Genomic DNA, 23842 nt, shown 5'->3' with positions numbered 1-23842 from the left:
GCCATGCGGGTGAGATACTCTCGGTAGCCCGATGGGCTCTCTGAGAGGGACGGAGGAATCGAACCCAGGTTGGCCGTGTGCAAGGCAAACGTCCTACCTGCTGTGCTATCTCTCCAGTCCACATTTTTTGTAGGACTGGAAAATCTAATCCTGAAGTTCACAAGGGACCAAGTCATTTTGAAAAAGAGATGAAGGGCTCATTTAATCTAGAAATGTACAGTAATCAAAACAAGGTGTACTAGCTTACGAATGGACAATTTGTCAACGGAATAAACCTGTGATTCCAGAAACAAAACACCTACATCTATGACACACTGATTTCCCATAGGGTGCCATGATGGTTTTAACCATTAATGGGGAAAAATTTTCCTCTACAGAAGTACTGGTACTACTGGACATCTAATTTCAAAAAAGTGGCACTGGTTGCCTCACCAGATACTACACCTGATAACTAGCTCTATGTGAAAACCCTAAACTGTAAAAACTAAAATCATATGTCTGAGGAGAAAAGAAAAGTAAATATGACCAACAGCACAGTCAAAAAAGAGGAAAAAATTAACTGGACTTGATTAAAAGCTAAAACTTTTGTCTCAAAGGCAAAAGTAAAGAGACAATTTGTAGAATGGGAGAAAGTTTTACTGAAGTACTGAACTTTACAATACTGTTAATCATACTTTTCATGCATACATCATTCGAACATTGGATTCACAATGCTGTTAATCATCTTTTTCATGCATGTATAACTTCCATCATCCCCACACCACACCCATCACCAGTCAGCTTGCCTCCACCAGTATCTCAAGGGTCCCTCCCAGTCCTCGCTCCAATGTAAACTCCAGAGACAAATCTCCAGCCTAACACTTTTTGATATAATTTAGAATATAACCACATTTTCAAAAACAATTATTTTTCTTTCTAACTTATTTCCTTTGTCTTCTTATACTTTAGTAAAATGAGTACCTTTAGTAAAAAAATGGTCACAGAGAGTAACCTTGTTCCCAATTATGAAGAAAATATAAAAATCCTTTAAATATTTACACAGAGAATCAGTTATTACTAAAAATGGTAATAAACTATGACAAAGTAAGTTTATTTCAGAAACAAAAGTTTGGTAAAGCAATCCAGAACTGTTTGGAGTAAGTTTTCATATTAAATGAGAATACAGAAACAGAGAAAGTCAATTATCTAAATGAATGCCAATAAAAAATTTCAAAGCAATCCACTTACAAAATCAACCTCAAACATGAATTACCTAGGGCTGGGCTGAACAAAATAACAGCAAGGTTTCTATAGTAACAGCTATAAAACATTAATGGCAGGAATTAAAGAATGTCTGAAAAGGTAGTCCATTGATTTTAATGACTAAATATTGTTAGAATCTCGACTATCCTATATTTTGACAGATAAGATTCAATTCAATGACAATCAGAATACCATTTTTTTTGTTTAGAAATTGAGAAATTATCCTACAACACATATGGAACTATAAAGAATAAGAATCACCAAAACAGAGGTTGGAGCAGGTAGTACCAGGAGTAATTTCTGAGTGCAGAGGCAGGAGCATTGCCAGGTGTGATCCAAATAGAAAAAAAAAAAAAAATTCACCAAAAACAATTTATTCTTTTGGACTACACCCTGTTGTACTATGGGGAGTGGGGGTTACTTAAGGTTTTGTGCGTGGGTCACTCAAGCAGCAGCAGGAAGCAATTTGGTACAGGGATGAAATCAGGATCAGTTGAATGCATGGCAAACACCTTAAGCCATGTACTAACTCTTCAGTATTCACCAAAACAATTTTGAAAGTTGGAGCACTCACACTACTACCTGATTATACTACAAGATTCTGTATAAATTCTCACACAAATACGATCAGTTGATTTTCAACAACACCCACCCCCTACTCCTAAAAAATATAACAATTGCAAAACAATTACAATTCTCATATATTTATTTCAGGTAATTGCAGGTGCAGATGTAAAATGGTTCTAGCACTTCTGGACAACCGTTTCCCATTTAATAACAAAAAAAATCCCAAATGTCCTTTTAATAAGCAGATAAACCATTGTGGCATTTCCATAAAATAAAATACTTTACAACAAAATGAATAAACTGTTGATGTAGCAACACGTAACAATGTGGATGAAACTCAAAGCTAATGAGTTAAGCAAACAAAGCTAGATTGTGGTGATAAATATAGCAAAATACAATTTATACAAACCTCTAGAAATGATTTATTTAATCTAGACCAATAAAAAGTAAATCAGTGGTTGCCTGATATTGTTGATGTAGAATTAAATGTGCTTGGACATAAAATGATGTCAATGTAGATTTTTATTATTGTGGTGTAAATAGGTATACTGATTTTCCAGAATTCATCAAAATGTGCACTAAAATAAAAAAGTTTATACTGTTTATAAACTACATATTAGTAAAGCAAAAAGTTCTTAGATTCTAATTTAGTAAGATTTTTAACAGTATGATGTAAAGAAAACAAATTAAATTATGATAAAAATTGTATGAAACTAAGACAGCATTAGGTAGGGGCCAAAGAGATAGTACAATGGGTAGCATGTTTTCCTTGCATGAGGCAAACCCAGATTCCATCCCTGGCATCCCATATGATCCCTGAGCGCAGTTAGGTGCGACACCACCCATTCCCACCCATCCCCTATGACACCCACCACGTCCCAACAAAAAAGCATTATATAAACCCAGAATAAAGGTGTTCATGTTAATGTAATACAGTTAAATCCTGCATTTAACACTGTCATGGAGAGGTTTCTAGAAACTTGAACTTTAAGCAAAATGACATATAAGGAAACCAATTTGTCCACAAGATAGCTGATATCAGTTTTTTTGCATATTTTCACTCACAAAATGTCAACAAACTTCTAAAGATTCAAGCACCCATAATATCAAACAATAATTTATAATCACTCATTCTCCCTCCTGCTTATTCAAGTTCAGAGTCCCAGGACTAGAGAAAGTACATGATTTCTGCATATTGTGGCCCGTGTTCAATCCTTGGCACTATAGATCTCAGAGCATACCAGGAATAACCCCCGTGCTTGGACATGACAGTAGTTCCCATTACTGCTGGGTACAACTTCAAAATGAATACCAAGCAAGTTCAGGGTCATTGGTAACAGCCTAGATTGGCAGCTCAGTAAACAGCCAACCAAACCTGGATAAAACATCATTCCTTCAGAGGGCACGCTCACATAACCTCACACCCCACACTGACTCAAACAGTAGCAACTCGCATGCCAGTTCACCCAAACGCACACGCTAATGTGCATGTTTTGTGGACAGGGAGGAAACCAGAGAACCAGAAAAACCCTACAGATGCATGAGGAGAATGTGAAAACTCCACATAGTGGACCCAGGTGGATTTTTTTTTCTCACATCCATATCATAATGAAGCGAAAGGCATTATTTGAGAATTTGCTGTACTTTACTTGAAACACAAAAATCTAAGTTTTTCTTTTGCTGCAATTGACACAAAGAAATAGCCTGAAAAGCAAAATAGAGATTACAAGACAGTCTCATGTAATACTGTAAAGCAGATTTTGTTTCACCAGACACATAAACTTAAATGTGCAGAATGGCTTAGGTAGGAGATCAAACAGCAAATAATCATGACTTCTTTAGGCTGAATTAGTAAACGCAAAGAAACAGAAAAAGGTATTGAAGCAAACCAAAATTGTTTTACACACCCATTGCTTTAGCTTTTATGAGATCCATTACCTTACAAGAGAATCACTTCTTTTATCAGCTCTAACAAGGAGAACAACTTTCCATCTGTGGAAGGCTCCTGGAGCACCGGTGCGTTTCAGCTCTTCCCGCCATCTTTTAGGTGCAGATTGCATTTGAGGTGAATAATGGGAGTCTTTTTCAATTTTATATCCCCATTCATAAGTTGTCTCATCAAGCCATCTGCCACTTTTGGCACTATGAATTATGTAGTCCTTAGTTAGTACCCATTTTCCTAGAAAGCAAATGAACTGAGAGTTACAAAAGAATTTCAGCTGACACATGTAAATAAAGGCCAAATATCACAAAAATTGAATCTTTTCGAAGTGAGACTCTTAAGCTACATTACCAATGTTCTCTTTGAAATGTCTTCTTAAATATTTTGATGAAATCACTGAACACTGTAAATGTTACTAGAAGTTACAAGTCTAAGGTTTAATTATATTTTATTTTGGCTATTTTTTTTGGGGGGGGTAACACCTGGCGACACACAGGGTTTACTCCTGGCTCTGCAATCAGGAACTACTCCTGGTGGTGCTCAGGGGACCATATGGGATGCTGGAGATCGAACCTGGGTCAGCTGAGTGCAAGACAAACAACCTATCCACTGTACTATCACTCCAGCCCCAAGTCTAAGGTTTTAAAATCTAAAAAATAAGGTGGTATAACTTACAGATTGTGAAAACTGTTATTATTATGTACCTGAATTTAAATTCTCCCTAAACAAAAATGTTTTCAGTAATATTGTCGCATTTTACAAAAGAAATTTGAGTTAGCAAATTCTGGTATTGTATTCTGTAGTTCTTTATCTAGATAGCAATGATCCTTTTAAGTAGCAAAAAGCAATGTACGTATACCACTTGTTTAAGTAATAAAAAAATCCAAGTGTTTTTCTGAAAAATGATCTGGTGAATTAACGTGAGTGAAACACGATTTTTTAAATTGCAATCAGTGGACTAATGATAACCTAGACCAACCACAACTTTAAAAACTATAAAAGGATCTCCAGCATCCAGTATGTTCCCCTGAGCACAGAGCCAGGAATAAGCCCTGAGCACTACCAGTCGTAGCCAAAGCAAATAAACAAAATCAAAGTTGACTAGCTCAGATGGCAGCTTAAAGAAAACTAGGTATAGCTAAGGCTTCAAGAAAATTTTGGGATTTTTGTTTTTTGTTCCTTATTAATTCTTTTGATAAAGTGTGTAACATATCCACCTACTAAAATCTGCATGTGCAACAAAACTGTAGTCAAAAATAATTGAAAGGTCTCACACAAATATTTTTCAGAAAAGTAATTTATTCCTAATATAATAAATCTACAATTAGGAATCAGAGGAAATTATTCTTTAATTTAGAGGTTACTTTTCAAAGCTAGGCAGGAGGCACATAACTTACCTGCTGCACAAGCAGCTAAGAATTTTTCACTCTTACATAGGCGTTCAGCTATAAGATGTGTACAATTTTTGTATTTCTAGAAGAAAAATCCAGACACATTAAAAAACTTTACCAGGGTAGTATTTCCTTTCTAACACACTTTTAAATTCTTTTACATTCTTATCTATATTTATTTAAATTCTTTTTAAATAGCAATAATTCTTAGTCCAGAACAGGTTATTTCTCAATTTAAGAGAGTTCTAGAACCCTAAGCCGATGTAAGTCAAAAATACTATCATTAGAAAAAATCATTTAAGTACCTAATCTACTAAAAATCATAGCTTAGCTAACCTAAACTCTCAGAAAACCTACAGTGAGTCGAAATCCTAATACAAAGACTATTTTATAACAATGTATTTGAGTAGTTCATATTATTATTAGACATTGCACTAAATGAAAAAGTCTTGAATGTAAGTTATTTACTCTCATGATCACACAGCTGACTCCAGCCACTCAGCTACTTTTAAGCAGGTGCAGAGGTTATCGAAATGAAAACTATGGGAGCAGAAGAAATAGGACAAAGTGCTTGCCCAGTTTGATTCCTGAGACTGCATAGGGTCCCCTGAGCATTCCAGACGTGGCCAAAAACCTCCTTCCCCCAAATCAAAATACGAGGGCCAGAGATACGGCTCAATAACTAAGCACTCGTTTAGTTGTGTGAAGCCATGGATTTGGCCACTGGAACCACAAAAAACTTAAATCTGGATTTTACTGAATATGTATTGCTTCTATATTACCATTAAGTGGGGTGAGAAATCATTAAGGGAAAATACTATGTATCAGGGACTATATTTTAATTTTAGTAATTTAAAATTACACTGTAAAATTTGATGAATAAGTTTTTGTACTCACCTCACTCTTAATAAAAGTACAATCTAGTTTTAAAAGCAATTTGCCAAGAGCTTCCTTCTCTTCCATTTTAAATCCTGTCATCTGGATGATATGCTTTGGGGCACCATCTTCCATCTATCATATACAACAAACAAAGAGAATAACATGCTAAAGATAACTATTCACATGATTGATGCTATTTTTTTTTCTTAACTATGATCGCTAAAAATAAAAACTAAACCTATTAAGTTAAATATACAAATTTAACACAAAAGCCTTAGCTGTATTCACCAATATTACTTCACTTACTCTAGAAAATATTTTCTAATTTTCTCAAAGTATGATCTTCTGAATTGGGGGCAGGAGGCCTGTCTGAATACTGAGAATCTGCAAAGTTATCTGTCAGTAAAGCAATGATTTGAATAATAATACTTCAGAAAAGGACAGCTGCTTTATAAACATTAGCATAATAACACCAGTTTTCTTTTAAAAATAGTTTTGCTATGAGTTTTTGCAAAAAAGACTACTTGTGGATGATGAAACTTAACCAGATTTTAAACCTGAAGTGTGTCTGTACAGATGAAGGACAAATACACGTCCCTAGACTAAATTTAAAACAACTCATGATCCTAACATTTATACTAAATAATTCAACAAAGCAGGTACATACAATAATCTGGAACCCACTTCCAGTCAGCATTTTTTAATTCTGATATATATTATTTTAATTATCTATAAAAACTTTTTATAGTGACTTTTTATACACTTATTTTGGTAGATTCCTTAATCCTTATTTAAACATACCTTACAAATACTCTGTATTTGAATTAAGAAAGGGGTAAAATAACATTTATACTTAGACTACTTACTTTTCCTTGTTTACAAGAGCGGAAGACTTTAGAACTATATAGCCTCTTAGAGAAAAGTCCCATGTCTTTTATAGATAAATTAAAAAAATTATATTATTTTTTTGTTTCTCTAACAGTTTAATCACCTCAGCTCTAGATTAGGACTTATGGCATAGGCAGAGGAAGAGCAGCTAGCTTCTTTCAAGATAATTACAAGCAAATTTCAAATTTATAATTTAATATAACATATAATGCTGCTGATTTGTAAGGCTATACAAATGAAACTTATGTAATAAAAAAAATTTTTTTTTCAATAAAAATTCTGAGGGCCAGAGCAAGAATATAGTGAGTAGGGTGCTTGCCTTTCACATGGCTGACCAGGGTTCTATCCCCAGCATCTCAGAATTCTCCAAGGCTGCCAGGAATGATCCCTGAGTACAAAGCCAGGAATAAGCCCTGAGCACAGCAGCCAACTTCCCATCCCCACCCTTGCAATCACCAAAAGAGGGAAATAAACTTTCAAAAATTCAAGATATAAAAAACAAAGGGTATGTACAATATAAGGTTCTTCACTAAAGTTACAAGCATCTGGTCAGTCCAAAATTATATAGGGCTTGGTGTCTTAACAAAAATCATATCTATTATCAATGAAAAAAATTCAGCTTTTATATAAGGTGCTCTTCATTGCATCAATCATGAAAATTAAAAAAAAACACCCTTATATAGATTACATATGAATAGTTCTTGAATGATAATACCCATTAGTAAAGAATGGTATTAGTATTTAAAAATACCAGTGCCCGCTGGAGCAAAGAATATGCTACTGCTGGAAATAATTTAATCTGATGCAGAAAACATATTAACACATATGCACCAAAATTGTGCAGATAAGGCATATGATCATAACACTGGAGAAAGTTTTCCTTAATTCTAGGGAAACCTTTAAAATGAATCACTCAAACAAATTTTCTTTAAAAAATTTTAAGCAATTTTCAGAAATACTAGGTAAATGAAATTCAACATATCTGTATTATTTCAGAATTCTAATGGAAAAGGTAGTATGACTGTTTTAACTTCTTGAAAGATATGTAATACAAGTGTTTTAACCCCATATACTTTTCCCACTACTTATATTTTCTCCCTTAAATTTTATTGTCCTGTTCCTAAGAATTAATACTGGATGAACTGTGCAACAAGTAAAAAGCAGTAAGGACTTAAATTTTAAAGGCATTTTTTTCCCTCTGAAAATAAGACTAAAATTAAAAAGAAAAAAAAGAAAGGTAAGTAACATGAAAAAAATAGCATGTCCTATTTCAAACACTAGCCAAATATGAAGGTCAAAAAATAAGTCAGAACACAGGCCAACTTGATTACTAGTTACACTTCGCTCAAAATTATGAATACAAATGATGGCAAACAATTTGCTACACTTTGCAAAACATTGTGAATACCAATGATGGCATACAATATAACTAGCACAGCTATGAAAACAGTAACTCCTATTACCTTAGTTTAATAGTTTGATACAATAAATCTACTTGAAATAACACATTTGGCAACAATTATTAATACCAAATCATATGACAAATTGATAGTCTAATTCCTGTAACTACCCAGGGAAATTATTTAAGGATATAAGCAATAATTGATTATAAATGTTTACTTCTATGTGTAAAATTGTTAAATGGCATATACTTTGTGTGTGCCAAAGTAATTTTTAATCCTGAAGGAATAAAAAAAAACTATTAACTGCAGCCTGATAGGTCAGTCAGCTCAAAGACAGATCTGTAAACATTAGTGCAATACTTATCAATAATTCGAAATCTTTAAAAGTAGAGTAGGTTGTCTGGAATATCTGGAGTAAGAAGGATCAAGAGCTAACTTCTAGAAGCCTTTCAGTATAAGAAAGAAATCAAATATATTGCAATGTAACTGTTCTAATGGTTTTCATAGAGGATTTAGAAAATTTTTCCCCCTAAAACTTAAGTTGTATGACTCTTCAAGCTTTATACAGAAGTTACTATCCCCACAAAAGGAAGATAAAAACAAACTAAAAAAAGCACTTATTTAATAGTTCAATGCTTTATATTTAGAGTCAAAGATTAAATATTAGATTCTTAATACTAAGAAAATCATTCTGAAGTAATTTCACAAGCATATGTAGTAATTAAAAAAAAACAACTACTTACCTTGAACCACACAATATACACAACTAAGGAGCTAATGATTGTGAACTGAGCTTGTATTTATCCAGAGCAAGCAACTGTCTCTGTGGTGTGGACTTTCCCAAAATATCTCCCACTTGGGCCTATCCCTGATGCCTGAAATTCTTTTGCAGTTGGTGCCAGTTAGAATGCAAGTTAGACCTAGAGCACTCTTCATCAAAACTAAGAATTCATTATGAACTAGCTTTTTGAGTCCTTTGACTTCTTCACAATTTGTAAGATACATAGCTAGACTATATTTGAAGAACACATAGCTAGAATATATTGAAAAAGAGGCAGGCAGGAATATAAATATGAACACAAAGGTCCGTTTGTGGGAGGATGAAAGTGCAGGGTATAATAGGTGGGTAAAATGAAAGTGACTCAAAGAACAGAAGCAGGAAAGTTTAAAGTCTAAAGTTTAAAGTTTATTCTCTTTAAGAATAAACCTTTTGGGGCTAGAGCGGTAAAACAGCAGATAGGGTGTTTGCCTTGCAGGTAGCTGACCCGGGTTCAATTCCCAGCATCCTATATGGTCCCCTGAGCACAGCCAGGAGTAATTCCTGAGTTCAGAGCCAGGAGTAACCCCTGTGCATTGACAGGTGTGACCCAAAAAGCAATAAATAAACAAATAAACAAATAAATAAGAATAAACCTTTCCTGTGGAATATAAAGTAACAGAATGGGAGACTAATACCCAAGAACAGTAGAGATGTATACCAGGAGGATTACTCCACAGCTTAAAAGCCTGTCTCACATGCTGGGGGAAGCCACCAAGTAAAGGGTGCTAGCCAGGAGGGCCTGCTCCAGATGGGAGATGCATGCTAAAGTAGACTATAGACCTAACAGGAGGGCCACTATTGCAAACCACACACCCAAAAGGAGAGAGAGCAAGAGGGAATGCCATGCCACAGAGGCGGGGTGGGGTGGTTGGAGGGATGCTGGGACCATGGGTGGTGGAAAAAGGGCACTGGTGGAGGGATGGGTGCTCGATCATTGTATGACTGAAACACGAGCAAGTTTGTAAGTCTGTAATTAACTCATGGTGATTTGCTAATTTAAAAAAAAAGTTTCAAAAAAATTTAAGAAATAAGTAATAATAATAAAAAAGAATAAATCTTTCTTATCTGCATTACAATTTACAATCAATCATGGAATGTATTTGAGAAATTTGAGAATATACCTCAGAAGTTGTATGTTATTAACTGAAATAAGGACTTCATTAAAAAGTTAAACTTGGGATGAAATGATAACAGAGTGGGAAGTGGGAAGGACACATGGGCAGCCCAGGTTTGATTCCTGACTCGTAAGATCCCCCTGTGGCCCACCAGCAGTCAGCCCTGAGTGCAGAGTTAGGAGTAAGCCCTACACACTGTATTAACAGTATGGCCCCCAAACCCAAAAATAATTAAAAAGTTAAATGTTTTTTCATTTAAAAACTACAAATTTCACCAAAACTTTTAGTTACTGATGTCTTTTAATTGTAGCTGATGTGCTCATTATGGAACATTTTAAAAATTCAACAAAGTAGTAGTGGAAAGATTTAAATCATCTCTAATTCTGTCACCCTTTCACAACTTTGTCAACATTTTGTGGGATGGTTGACCTGAATATTTTATGTGTTATGTGTGTCAAAAGTTCTATAATACATGTACGCATATAAACCTGTATACATATATATAAATGCAGGCATTATTGTTCTATGTACTAACTTTTATGCTAAATTCTGTTACTTTTTCATGCCATTGAGTATTCTTCATTATTTCATGGTCACAAGGAAAACAAGCCTTTTAAAAATTTTAAGGGGGGTGCTGGAGTGATAGCACAGTGGGTAGGGTGTTTGCCTTGCACACGGCCGACCTGGGTTCAATCCCTGGCATCCCATATAGTCCCCCAAGCACTGCCAGGAATAATTCCTGAGTGCAGAGCCAGGAGTAACCCCTGAGCATTGCTGGGTATGGCCCTAAAAGCAAAAAAATAAATAAAATTAAAAAAATTTTAATTGGGTGTTATTAGTACTCAAGGGCCATTTATGGTGAGGTACTGGGTGGGTGAAGGAAGGAGAATTCTATCCCCAGCAGTGTTTAGGAAACATGTGATGTTAGGAATCAAATCTGACGCTCCTATATGCAAAACTACAGCTTTTTGAACCACCTGCCTGGTCCCATGTAGTTTGAAGGTTGTTTTCATTATTAAAAATATTTTGGCTAATATCCAAAATAACAAAAGCAACCACTGTTGGCGTGGATTTGGGGAGAAAGGGACTCGCCTACACTGCTGGTGGGAATGCCGACTGGTTCAGCCCTTATGGAAAACAGTATGGTTGCTTCTCAAAAAATTAGAAATTGAGCTCCCATTTGACCCAGCAATACCATTCCTGGGAATATCTAGAGAGGCAAAAATGTACAGTCAAAATGACATCTGCACTCGAACTTTCATTGCAACACTGTTTACAATAGCCAGAATCTGGAAAAAACCCGAGTGCCCGAGAACAGATGACTGGTTAAAGAAACTTTGGTACATCTACACAATGGAATACTATGCTGCTGTTAGAAAAGATGAAGTCATAACCTTTGCATATAAGTGGATCAACATGGAAAGTATCATGCTAAGTGAAATGAGTCAGAAAGAGAGAGACATAGAAAGATTGCACTCATTTGTGGAATATAAAATAACAGAATAGGAGACTAACACCCAAGAATAGTAGAAGTACCAGGAGGTTGGCTCCATGGCTTGGAAGCTGGCCCCACACATGGCTTGGAAGGGGCAGCTTGCATAGAGAAGGGAACACCAGGTAAAGTGTGGTTTGAGGACCCACATGGGATGGGAGATGCGCGCTGATAATAGAATACAGACCAAACACAATGGCCACGCAGTGCCTCTGTTGCAAACCACAACACCCAAAAGGAGAGAGAGAAGTAAACGGAATGCTTTGCCACAGAGGTGGGAAGGATACTGGGAACACTGGTGGAGGTGACTGGGCACTGGTGGAGGGATATAAACAAAATGCAAACATGAAAGTTCTTAACTTTGTAACTGTAACTCATGGTGATTCGCTAATAAAAAAATTTTTTTGGTTAATGGGGCTGGAGTGATAACACAGTGGGTAGGGCATTTGCCTTGCATGCAGCCGACCCGGGTTCGATTTCCGGCATCCCATATGGTCCCCTGAGCACTGCCAGGGATGATTCCTGAGTGCATGAGCCAGCAGTAACACCTGTGCATCGCCGGCTGTGAGCCCCCCCAGAATTATTTTGGTTAAGCCATATTATGGAAAACCACCTTAAAAAACTTTCATCTTTTGGAAAACTTTTTAATACAATTATGACTTCTGTATTACGGCTTTGAATTAAAGAGTTTGAAACATTTATATTTCTCTTCTCTAAAACATTTAGTTCACAAATGTTGTCAGGTTCCATCCCCTGTTGGAAAACAGTACAGAGAGTTCTCAGTAAACTTAGAATTGAAGTGCGTGCGATCTGACCCAGCAAACTACTTTTGGGCATCTATCAAAGGACATAAAAACATTCCTGAAAGGACATATGCACATCATCATTCACTGCTGCACTCAGTACAATATCCAAGATATGGAATCAACCTACATGTCCAATGACAGATGAATGGATCATGAAGATGTGGTGTATATACACAACAGAATATTATGCAGCTGCAAGGAACAATGAAATCATGCAATTTGCTGCATCATGGTTGAAATTGGAAGATTATATGCAATGTGGTTGAAACATGGTTGAAAGTGGAGGATGAATCGTACTGCAGCAAAAGGGGGATGCCTCGATCACCCCAGTGTTTAGACAGAAGAACAGAGAAGGAAATAACTCAAGGGGGAAAGAATAGAAGAAGTAATGGGTGTCCAGGCATTAGAGCTTCAGTAATATTGGTGATATGGTGAATGGTATAGCCATATATCCAAAACTCGACAAAACTAAAAACCTCAGTTGAAGCAGCAACCACTGTAACTTTGTAATGTGCCCGTTATGTTGACAGGCAAAGAAGGGGTAGGGTTTGGGTGTGGAGGGAATCTGGGAACACTGGAGGCAAACGGACACTGGGGGTAGGACTGGTGTTTAAATATATATATGCTTAAAACTCAACTATCAATAACTTTGCAAATCAAAGTTCTCTAATTTAAAAAAAAGACCAGAAAAAAACCTGAAAAATAACCCAAGATTGTGCTGGAGCGATAGCACAGCGGTTGGGCATTCGCCTTTCACGTGGCCGACCCGTGTTTGATTCCTCCGCCCCTCTTGGAGAGTCCGGCAAGCTACCGAGAGTATCAAGCCCGCATGGCAGAGCCTGGCAAGCTACCCGTGCGTATTGGATATGCCAAAAACAGTAACAATATGCCTCTCAATGAGACGTTACTGGTGCCCATTCGAACAAATCGATGAGCAAAAGGATGACAGTGACAGTGACCACCAACTCAAGATTTAACCCAAGAAGTAAACTAGTGCTAAAATTGCAAGTAGTCCTTAATTGGATATCCATTTAAACTGACATTGCAGAAGGCAGACAGGAACTACAATACTCATACTTGTGGGAGTGACTCTGAATAATGTAACATTAATTGTAGCTTAAGAGTTCTATTCACCCTTGGACTACAAACCAAATTAGATTAGACCTTTGACTTATTTTTATACAACTAATTTTTGAATTTTTAAGGTACAATGTGAAGATTACACACAAAATTTTAAATGAATCATATTAGAATAGCAGAAAAAGGGACTGGAGAAATGGACTGTATAGCAGGTAGGTGCTTGCTTTGCAAGGAGTCAATCTAGGTTCAATCCCTGATACCCCAAAGTGCCAGGAGTAAGCCCTGGACATGGCCAAGTTTCAAGTGTGGCTCAAAAACAAAACAAAGGAAAGAATAGCTAAGAAAAAAAATGTACTATTTTTATCTTTGGGTTTCTTTCCTTGAATCACTTTATACTAGATTATTTTGAGCCTGTCCTTGAACATACTCAAAAGAATGTAGGCAATTTTAATTCTACCTTGATAATCTTTTTTTCTTTCTCTTGGAGAACTGAATATTACTTTTAAGATGCTTTTGAAAAAATGGATATTTCTTGCTGTGTTCTTCAAAGGGGTGTATGTATGCATGCAAATTGATCATCAATGAAGGTCTCCAATGTAAAATGAGTTATGTTCTTAATTCTTACTTCAGTGGCATTTTGGTGGAAAGGAACAGTTCCAATCAGTCTCTTAAATCAATATAGCAGAAGACAAAATTGGACAAACTGTTGTGAGGAAGAAAGAAGAGCCTAAGTGAAGTCCTAAAGATGTCCAATGCGAAGGCCCAGACTGGACTGATAATGCCAGTTTTCGGGGATAAAGGATGAGCACAGTGGGCAGGCAGGAGCAGATTCAGGGTGTTCAGGGGGCAAAAGAGCTGTACAGTTGATCAAGGGAAATGAAGTCAATCCTACTTTTGTATCCTAATAACTGTACTAATTAGTAGGAGCACAAAGGTCTAAGGTTTAACAGTTTTATTTTTACTGAGACTTGAGGAGCTACTACCTATACATTTCCTGGGTTCTCTAGCGTCCTTTATTGGCATATTAAGTACTGTTTACCCTTCTTTTAAAGATGAGGGCAAGACAGGCTCTGAGAGTATGAAATGACCAGGGTCACTTAGTTAGGAAATGGTAAAATCAGGTACAAAGCTTTTTGCCTCTAAAACTGACATCTTTTTGACAATCCCCTTTGATGAAGATTTCAAAACTGTGTCTAAATGCTCGGGGTTGTCCTAGGTAGTGGGGATGCAGGGTCGCTGCCTGCATACTGGGCCCAGCAGCCTGGGCCTTCAGGATCTCCAGTGCCCGTGGGGGCAGAGGAACAAGTTCAGTCTCAAGCATGCTAGACCTGGGTTCTATCACTTGAGCTCTCACCTTGGCACTTTCTTACACTCTTAATTACTTTCTATTTTAAAAAAGTCTGTTTCTGGTAGTGCTGAAGAAATTACATTTCATGAAAAGCAATGAGCAGGGATGCTGACCTGCAATACCACTGAAAAGATTCAAAGGGGGGGGGGGATATGTTAGAAGTAACAAAGTGACAAACATTTCGAGAAATAAACAGAAGCAAACTATTTTCTTTCTTTTTCTTAATGTAGAAATACTGCTAATTTTTCAGCCACTGAGAAGTTGACTGAAGTGGGGATGAACTCAATGTTACATTTTTAAATTTTTTTTATTTAATATCCTTGACATAGACCATTACAAAGCTGTGAATTATTTTTTTTCTCATGAAAAGGAGAAAATTTCGCGGATTTCTTTTCAAAGCAGATTTGGCATTAGTCATAAAACTAATTTATATAAACTTTGCTTCAAAAATAACAAAAAACTATTTCATATTTCAAAATCATGTTGATATTTTAAAAGTAAAAACTAAGCAAACTTCTTAAAAGTTCACTTTTTAAGCAATAATGTCTTTAGAAGATAAGAAACAATACATAGTTCAGTTTAGAGCATTTATTTCCAATTAGGAGATGTAAAGACTCAGTTACAAGAGCAGAGTGTCCTTCACTTGTTCAGCTTTATTTTTCAAAGCCAATAAAGAATTGTTTATTTCACTGTAAAATGTTTTAAATAGACACAATGCTATTTCAAAATAACTAACCAGGAAAAAAGCTGTAAGTATGGCTGTTTTTTTAAAAAGTAACAACATTCTGGATGTTAATGAAAATTGTGACTACCTATCATAAAATCCTAATTTCATGACATGCTTTATGTTTCATTTTGATCATGAAGACTAACCAATCTTGCAAAAGCCGTGCCACATGATTCAAGCTTTCTGCTATATCAAAATACATAAATGATCTTCACTTAAGTCTAAAGGTAACAGAATATTATGGATTGATAAAAACAGACCTTGCTAGTGCTTATTAGTATTGCTGCAGGCTAATCCATCTTTTTTATACTATTCAAGACTTTGAGCATTGTAGTTCATTTATGAATACTCTTGTGTTAACTGAGACATAAAATAACTCCCATGCTAAAAAAATAAATAAAAATCCTAATTTAAGTCCCAAATACCTGCAACACAGGTTAATCAAACTTTCCTGAAAAGGGAACAACGTGCAGAGCAAGACTGGGAGGAACTGAGGCAGAACGTAATCACAGAACGCAAAAGGTCACGAGACAGTGTGTGCACCGGGGCACCTACATTATTAGATTGCTTACAATTTTACTGCTTCTTGTCTCAACCAAGTAGCTTTCCCTTTTTTCCTTTTTGTTAAAAATAAAATAATTTGGACAGCTTGGCACTTTCCAAATCCAGGTCCATCTAATTTCGGGATCAAATCAAGCCTAATCGGAAGGGGGTTCCTGGGGGCTGATCTCCGGTCGGTCAATATTCAATCAGAGACCTCGGGAGGGGAAGAAATCTCGCGCTACCCGTGGGACCCGGTTTGGTTCCGATCCCCGCACTCTGGGGACAGTGCGTGTGCGTGGACGCGAGTGTGAGCGTGAAGGCCTTGGGGCGCTGCGGCCATCTGACCGTGACCACTGGGCATGTCTGGGGAGAAATCCCACTCCGGAGAGGGGGACAGTGACGCGGGAAGGTGGGCTGGGGGGGCGGGGGTCGCGGTCACCTGCAACTGACATTACACGACGGAAAGCAGCCAAGAACCTGGGACTGGCCAGGGAGAGGCGTCCCCGTGGGTCCTATGGCAACGGCAGACGCGGGTGGCCTAGCGCCCGAGCTGCCTGCGGAGCTGAGGTCGGCGGCCGGGCCGGGCTGGGCTGGGCTGGGCTGGGCCGGGCCGGGCCGGGCGGGCCGGGCCGAGGCGTGCGGCTGCAGCCCACCGACGCGGGCGCCCGGCGCGGCCAGGACGCGAGTGGGGGCGAGCGGCGGCCTCGGAAAGCGCGAGAGGAGGACAGGCAGCGGCGCCGCCCGCCCGCCCCGGCCCCTTCGCAGCCTCACGGCGGCCAGCGGCACAAACTCCGGGGGGCCGGAAGCCACCAATCCCCCGAGTCAGGGTCTACTGTGTCTTCTGAGCTGAAGCCCTTTACCTTCCCGGCCGGAGAGTCTGGGCTGCTTCCGTCGGGTGGCGGCGGTGGCAGGGGAAGACGGCAGCCGCGGCCGCACTCGCCGCCTCACTAGTCCGGGAGCTGGGAAATAATTTCCCGCCGCGCGCTCGGCGACCCCGGAAGCGAAGGTTCCACTTCCGGGTGGTTGCCAGTGACGCTCTCCGGCCGTCGTCAGGGTGGGCTGAGCAGTGGCCGGGTTCAGTTCTGGCGGGCGGGCCCACAGCCCCGGAGGTGGGAGATCGGTAAGTGACTTTCCGGGATTGCGTCCCGCGCCTCTTTCCGGCGGGCTGCAGCTCCCGCAGCCTCTGGGTGGACCGTAGGCGTCGGCGGAGAGGGGTGAGCCCGCCGTCCCCTCGCAGCAACGCCGCGGCGCTCGGCCCCCGGTGCAACCGGAGAAGGCCCTGGGACCCCGCTTAGCCTTTTCACTGCACTTGCATGACCTGTTTCCCGTTTGAAACCCAGTCGCGCCCCCGAGTGTCCTCCGATGCGGTTCATGACACCTAGTACCGCGATTCCCCCCCGATTCCTTGTGCTCCGCTAACCTTCCGGAGCGTCCCTGGTCTCGCCTCACAAGGTTTGGGCACGCTGCGTTCTCCAGAACTGCTTTCCCAGCCTTTTCCTGCAAACCGGCCCCCTGGCCTTGAGGTTTAGTCCGTGCCCCGAGCGGCAGCCAGCCGGCAGAAGTGAATATTTGGAAGCAGGAAGAGCGGGTCGTTCGGGCTTTAGAATCAAGTCAGTGTTGGCGCTGCAGTTTTGAATTTAGCTCTTTATTTTCCTAACTGCCCTGAGCGAAAGAGTTAAGAAGAACTTCTCTTCCTGGCTGGTAAGAGCAAATGAGACCTGAGCTTCTGTGGGTTTAAAAAAAAGTTTTTTTTAAAAAAAACGAAGACACCATGATTTCCAAAGTAATTCATACTTGAGTTTTAGGCATACTCGGTTCCAGCAACAGCCCCATCACCAGTGTCAGCTTCTCTCCACCAGTGTCCCCAGGTTCCTTCCACCTCCACCTCACCTCCCAGTTGGCCGCCTCTACACACACCATTTTGGGGGTTTGTTTTTGGGCCACACCCGGCGATGCTGGGGATTATTTCTGGCTCCTCTTGGTGTTCAGAGGACCTTATGGGATGCCAAGGATGGAACTCAACTCAAGGGTGGGTCGCATGCAAGGCAAGGGCCCCGCCCCCTACTGTCACTTTGTCCCATCTACAGGAACCTTTTAAAGTCTGGTTGTTGCTCTTTGGATCTTCTGCTTTCAGTGTGTTGACTGCTGGGGCTTTAGAGGAACGTTTCCTGTGGAAACCAGTGCTAGGTAAGCAGGTGTGCCGTTAGAAAAGCTTGCTTGCTCCCTTCAGTGCTTATAACATAGGCAAATTCTGTATGAGTATCTAAGGTAGAATAAAGAGAACAACAGAAAGAGAAATGAAGAAATATGCAAAAAGATGCATGTGCAGTTCACAATTTGAAAGATGGGGTGTAAGGAAAGTTAACTACTTCTCCCTTTTAAGAATATGATTCCTTGAATCAAGTAGTTTTCACTCACCACCTTGTATTTAAATCACACTCCTCTCCCCCAACAAAAGGCAACAGATTGCTTTTTTTTTTTTTTAAAGCAACCAGTTCCAAGGGGACTGCTAGAGATAACTAGAGATAACAAAAATGCATTCTATTCAATTCAAGGCTCCTGATTCATCAGGAAAGTAACTTGGTACCTGTTAGGTGTAGGATGGGGTGTGGGAAGGTGGAAGTGAGTGGACACACTCATTGGTGTTTCTGACTGTGCTGGAAAATCAGGAGGATCCTACCTCCTTGCATGCAAAGCATGTGCTTCAGCCGGTGTTCAATTCTCTCTCTGCCCCAGGTACCTTTTGAGAATGCTTAGTGCATTTGATTTTGTTTTCTCCATGTTGATAATTCAACAAACATTTAAACATCCTTGCCCCCAATTTTTATGAAAGCATGTGTTTTTAAAATTTCCAGTTGTAGCAGTTACTAAAAAATCAGGATATCTATGTATATGTATATATGCACTATATGCATATATATGTGTATGTATAACAACTATTGTTTAGACAGTCTATGACTTTTTAAAATTCTTTGTCATTAGTCGGCCACTAATACTGATCACCAAGGGCTAGTGTTTGCCTGGCACTTTTTATTCACTATTTTATTTCAACTTTTTCTACAAAAACAATATCATCCCTGTTTCACAAAATTATCTACTAAGACTCAAAGATATCATGATTAGCACTCAAAGATGGTCCCACAAATTAATGTAGCCAGTTGGGCTGGAATGGTAGCACAATGGGTAGGGTGTTTGCCTTGCACGCAGCCGACCTGGGTTCAATTCCTCTGTCCCTCTCAAAGAGCCCGGCAAGTTTCTGAGAGTATCCCGCCCGCACGGCAGAGCCTGGCAAACTACCCATGGCATATTCGATATGCCAAAAACAGTAACAACAAGTTTCACAATGGAGACAGTACTGGTGCCTGCTCGAGCAAATTGATGAACAGTGGGGACAGTGGTACAGTACTAATGCATCATTGAGATTTGGCTTCAGTCTACTTGAGTCTAAGCTTTTCTCTTTTTTTCTGCCACTGTGTTTTGAATTTCATAAATAATCAGAAGTATTCCGTTCACACAGGTAAAATTGGACAGTGCATCACATTCAGAAGTCAAAAGTAGCAAAATGAATTTAAGGACTGTGTTAAGGAATTAGCTACTTATATTACTATATGATGAATTAAGAAAGTTGTCTTCTGTGTTTGAGATTTTTTGAGCTACCATAAATTAATTTGGACATGAATTAATCTATTTTGCATTAATCCTTGGCCAGTTTTATTATCTGAACTCAAAGCTATCTAGATATTATCAGTATATCGTACCTTAGTGACTGTTACAGAGTATCAGCTCTCTGCTTTTTCATACAAACATGTACATACACATATATTACTGTGCATGTGCCTGGCATATAGTAGGGGCTCAATAAACATTTACTGAAAGATTGAAATCATGATTCCTGTTTCAAATTAATTATCCACAGATGAGTAATTGTGTTGTTTTAAAACTGGAACTAGCACATAAATGTGTGTACACATAGTAATCAGTACTTACTTTGACCTTGAAATGTAATGTTCCTCCTCCTTTGACCCTGAAATGTAATGCGTTCCTACCTGCTCCTGCATATACACACATTCACCAATAAAAAACAATGTGGTGGGGCTGGAGCGATAGCACACTAGGTACGGCGTTTTCCTCATACTCAGCCCACCCAATTTTCGATTCCCAGCATCCCGTACGGTCCCCCGAGCACCGTCAAGAGTAATTCTTGAGTGCATGAGCCAGGAGTGACCCCTGTGCATTGTTGGGTGTTACCCAAAAAAAAGCAAAAAAAAAAAAAAAGACAACGTGGTACCTTACAACAGAACAATGAGATATGAAGACATTAGCAAGCTGAAAGCAATGTAAAAAATGTTAGGGTTTTCAGTAAGTCTTTATTTGGTGGTTTTAAAGGACCTTGCTAAACCTTGACTTTGATCTCAACACATAATCTCTGTGTACCACTGAGCATGGCCCAGAAACAAAACAAAGTCAAAATGTAATGAAAGCAAATCAGTTTGTTCAACATCAACTGATTTTCTTTCTCTCATCAATGTTATCTCCAAACATTGTTGTTTGAAACAATATTACTCAAGGACTTGCTTTATGTGCTTCGAAGATGGAGTCCTTGTCTTGCCTGCAGAAACCCCATGTTCCATTCCGCAGTACCATGCAGCCTGGTGTAGGCCTAGAGACGTCCAGCACCGTCAGACCCTGGTTGCATCGCATTGCTCAGCTAATTACTTCAGACCTGCACAGTTAGATCAAGTATTCCCCGGAGTGATCCTAGTCCACCTGAGCATCACTTGGGAAGCCTCATCCCCAAATAAAATAAATGACAACTATCTTTAAAAAGGATCTGTTGGAGCTGGAGAGATAGTACAATGGGCAGCGTGCTTGCCTTGCACATGACTGACATGGTTCAATCCCTGGCATCTCATATGGTCCCCGAGCTTGCCAGGAGTGATTCAGGAGAGCAAAATTAGGAGTAAACCCTGAGCACCTCCGGATGTGGCCCCCAAACAAAACAAAATAAAAGATCTACTGTAAGCAATGACTTGTAGTACCTGGGATGGGATAGAAGGTAGAACCAGTTGGCATTTCTTTTCCTTGCCATGAAACTACCTATTTTTTACAAGAACTAACAAAAAAGTTAAGAACCTGTGTACTGACCCCCATTTTCCAAGCTTAGTTCTTTCCTGGTGGATGAGCACCCCCTATTCATCTCCTAAACCCTACTATTGCTGTTTCTGGGGCTCAGACCAGCCCAGAAGCACGGCTCCTAGGACTGTTTAGCACCTTGAGGATTGATGAAGTCACAGGGAGCTGGTTTGTGAGCACTCTTTCTGGAGGGCACCAGCTATGAGAGCACTGTTCATAGCAGCAGTTTCTCCAGGGCAATGGAACCATGAGCTCTTTCTCCTGTTCTTGCTTTTCCCCATTGCTTCTGGCCCGTCTGGCATCTGTGATATTGTGGAACCACTTCTGCAACTCTGAGCAGGTTTCCTCAGCTGAAGTGACAGACTGGGCAAAGCTCTAGCATTCTCCAGGTGTACAGTATGGAACCCTTTCCCGGCGGTGAGACCAGCCCCAGGCGTGTCTCCCCTTCTGAACTACATGCCTCTAGGTCCTTCAAGATCATACTTTTTTGTTTTGATTTTTCCTGTATGCTTCTCTATCAAAAAATAATACAAACCAGATTACCCCTGGGGCTAGAGTGATAGGGCAGTGGGTTGGGCACTTGCCCTACAGGCATCTGATCTGGGTTCGACCTCCAGCACCCAGATAGTCCTCTGAGTCCATCAGGAGTGATCCTTGAACGCAGAGTCTGGAGTAAGTCCTGACCACTCCCAAAACAACAAAAAGATTCCACCTGCTAGTGTTTTCATACCATACTGTGCTGCTTTGCTTCCAGACTGTTCAATATCTTTCCCTCTCGCAATCTAATGCTTACTGCTGCTAGGCTGTTTCTTCTCTCTGGTTTGGTCATTGAAAGTGATAATTCTGACTCACCTCAGCCAATGATTGGCCAAGGGAAGTTTTTGAGTGATGAAGTAAACTGAAGCTGGTCAGGAGAGAAAGGCAGAAATCAACTTATTTAGATTTAAAAGCTTCAGTGAGAAGAAAATAATGCTTCCCAACCTCAAGTGCTAATATTGGAGATACTGATTATTGGAGACAGACTTTTGGAGTGATCTATTTAAATAGAGATCTATATAGAGGTATGAATTTCTAAATTCAGTTAGTCAAAACATTGAACCAATATAAATAGTTAACTGATGATAGTATCCATAGTTTGAATATTAACTGAAACTTAAAATCCATTTCCCTTTTAACCAAAGATATGCTTATGGTCAAAAGGCTAAAGATAACATTGGGACCAGGGATTGTTAACAGGCTGGAGCTTGTGTTTTGCATGCAAAAGTTCCAGTTCAGTCTCTTGACACTTCTTTGTGCACTGTAGGGAATGGCTAGTGAACACTGTAGAACTTGACCCCTGGGCAAGAGTAACCTACCACCCTGTGTGCCCCTGCCAGAAATTTCAGTTTGTTTTTAATAAACAATTATATATTTTGATTTTTTTCCAAATATGTGTTAACTAGAGATTTGGACATGACATAAATTTTAGTTCATTTTGAAAATTACGTATTTAAAATAACATGTTACATGAGGAAAGAAGGACTCAAAGGTGCTTTAACTTGCCCAGCTACATCAGGAGACCTGTGACTTGAACCAGAAGCTACACTGTACTTAAAGAACCAAATGTAGGATTCTTGTTTTTGTACTCCAGGAAAAGACTTAATGTTTTTAGGACACACAATTACTCTGTTTTCTAGTTGATAATATGATCAACCTTTTCTGTCCCTTTTATTATTTGTTTGCTGGGATTTACTGAAAATAGAACTGCAACTGTTTCTAGCTGCCTCAACTGAATTTATTGCACATTTTCTCGTTTGGAGAACATAGCTAATACATGAGTTTGGAGTTTACGTATTTTATTTTGAGGAGCATCTTAATAATGTCCTCCATTTTTTTTTTCTTGTTTTTGTCCACACCTGGCAACCCTCAGGGTTATTCCTAGCTCTATGCTCAGGAATCACTGATGGTGGTGCTACAAGGGTCATATGGGATACTGGGAATTGAACCCAGGTTAGCCATATGCAAGGCAAGTGCTGACCGGCTGTACTATTTCAGACCTCTAATGTCTTCATTTTTAAAATACCATGAATATTTTCCATTATTGTGATGATGATATCTTTACCCATCCTTACTTGCTTTTATAGCCTTTAGCTCATCAAGTACTATTTATTTTTAAAATGCAAGCTTGTGTTTAACTACATGATAATGTATTCCTTTACAATTAAAAAAATGTTCATTCTCAGGGAGGAGCAATAGTATTGAGGGTAGGGTGTTTGCCTTGCATGCGGCCAATTGGGGTTTGATCCCTGGCATCATGTGATCTCCTGAGCACTGTCCGGAGTGATCCCTGAGTGCAGAGCCAGGAGTAAGCACTGAGCACTGCTAGGTGTTCAAACAACAACAACAACAACAATTTCATTCTCCAAGTGGTGCTGGAGATTGAACCCAAAGCATGTTTCTTTACCCTGTTGAGTCAGATCCCCAAGA

General features: G+C 39.2%; 2 protein-coding genes across 3 annotated transcripts in view; one reads left to right on the top strand and one right to left on the bottom strand.

The window, feature by feature from the left end:
• The window catches only part of SLF1 (SMC5-SMC6 complex localization factor 1), a 68024-nt gene extending 50783 nt beyond the window's left edge, over window positions 1-17241 (bottom strand). Inside the window, exons 1-4 of the mRNA XM_055133973.1 lie at window positions 17104-17241; window positions 6040-6153; window positions 5149-5224; window positions 3748-3988 (exon numbers count right to left, since the gene is read on the bottom strand). Of these exons, the coding sequence (XP_054989948.1) occupies window positions 3748-3988; window positions 5149-5224; window positions 6040-6153 (431 nt within the window). The 5' untranslated portion in view covers window positions 17104-17241. The remainder of the gene's footprint in view (window positions 1-3747; window positions 3989-5148; window positions 5225-6039; window positions 6154-17103) is intronic.
• Window positions 17242-17272: 31 nt separating this feature from the next.
• KIAA0825 (KIAA0825 ortholog) overlaps window positions 17273-23842 on the top strand; it is a 425985-nt gene continuing 419415 nt past the window's right edge. Inside the window, exons 1-2 of one of the 2 annotated variants that reach the window (XM_055133956.1) lie at window positions 17334-17363; window positions 18378-18430. The gene's annotated coding sequence lies outside the window, so the exon portion shown is untranslated. Of the gene's footprint in view, window positions 17364-18377; window positions 18431-23842 lie in introns of both variants that reach the window. The other variant, XM_055133965.1, reaches the window with a different exon arrangement.

Source organism: Sorex araneus, chromosome 1, assembly GCF_027595985.1.
Source record: "Sorex araneus isolate mSorAra2 chromosome 1, mSorAra2.pri, whole genome shotgun sequence".
In the NCBI taxonomy this organism is placed as follows: Eukaryota; Metazoa; Chordata; class Mammalia; order Eulipotyphla; family Soricidae; genus Sorex; species Sorex araneus.
Note: the sequence above shows the minus strand (reverse complement) of the source record. Positions and strands in the feature narration are given on the sequence as shown.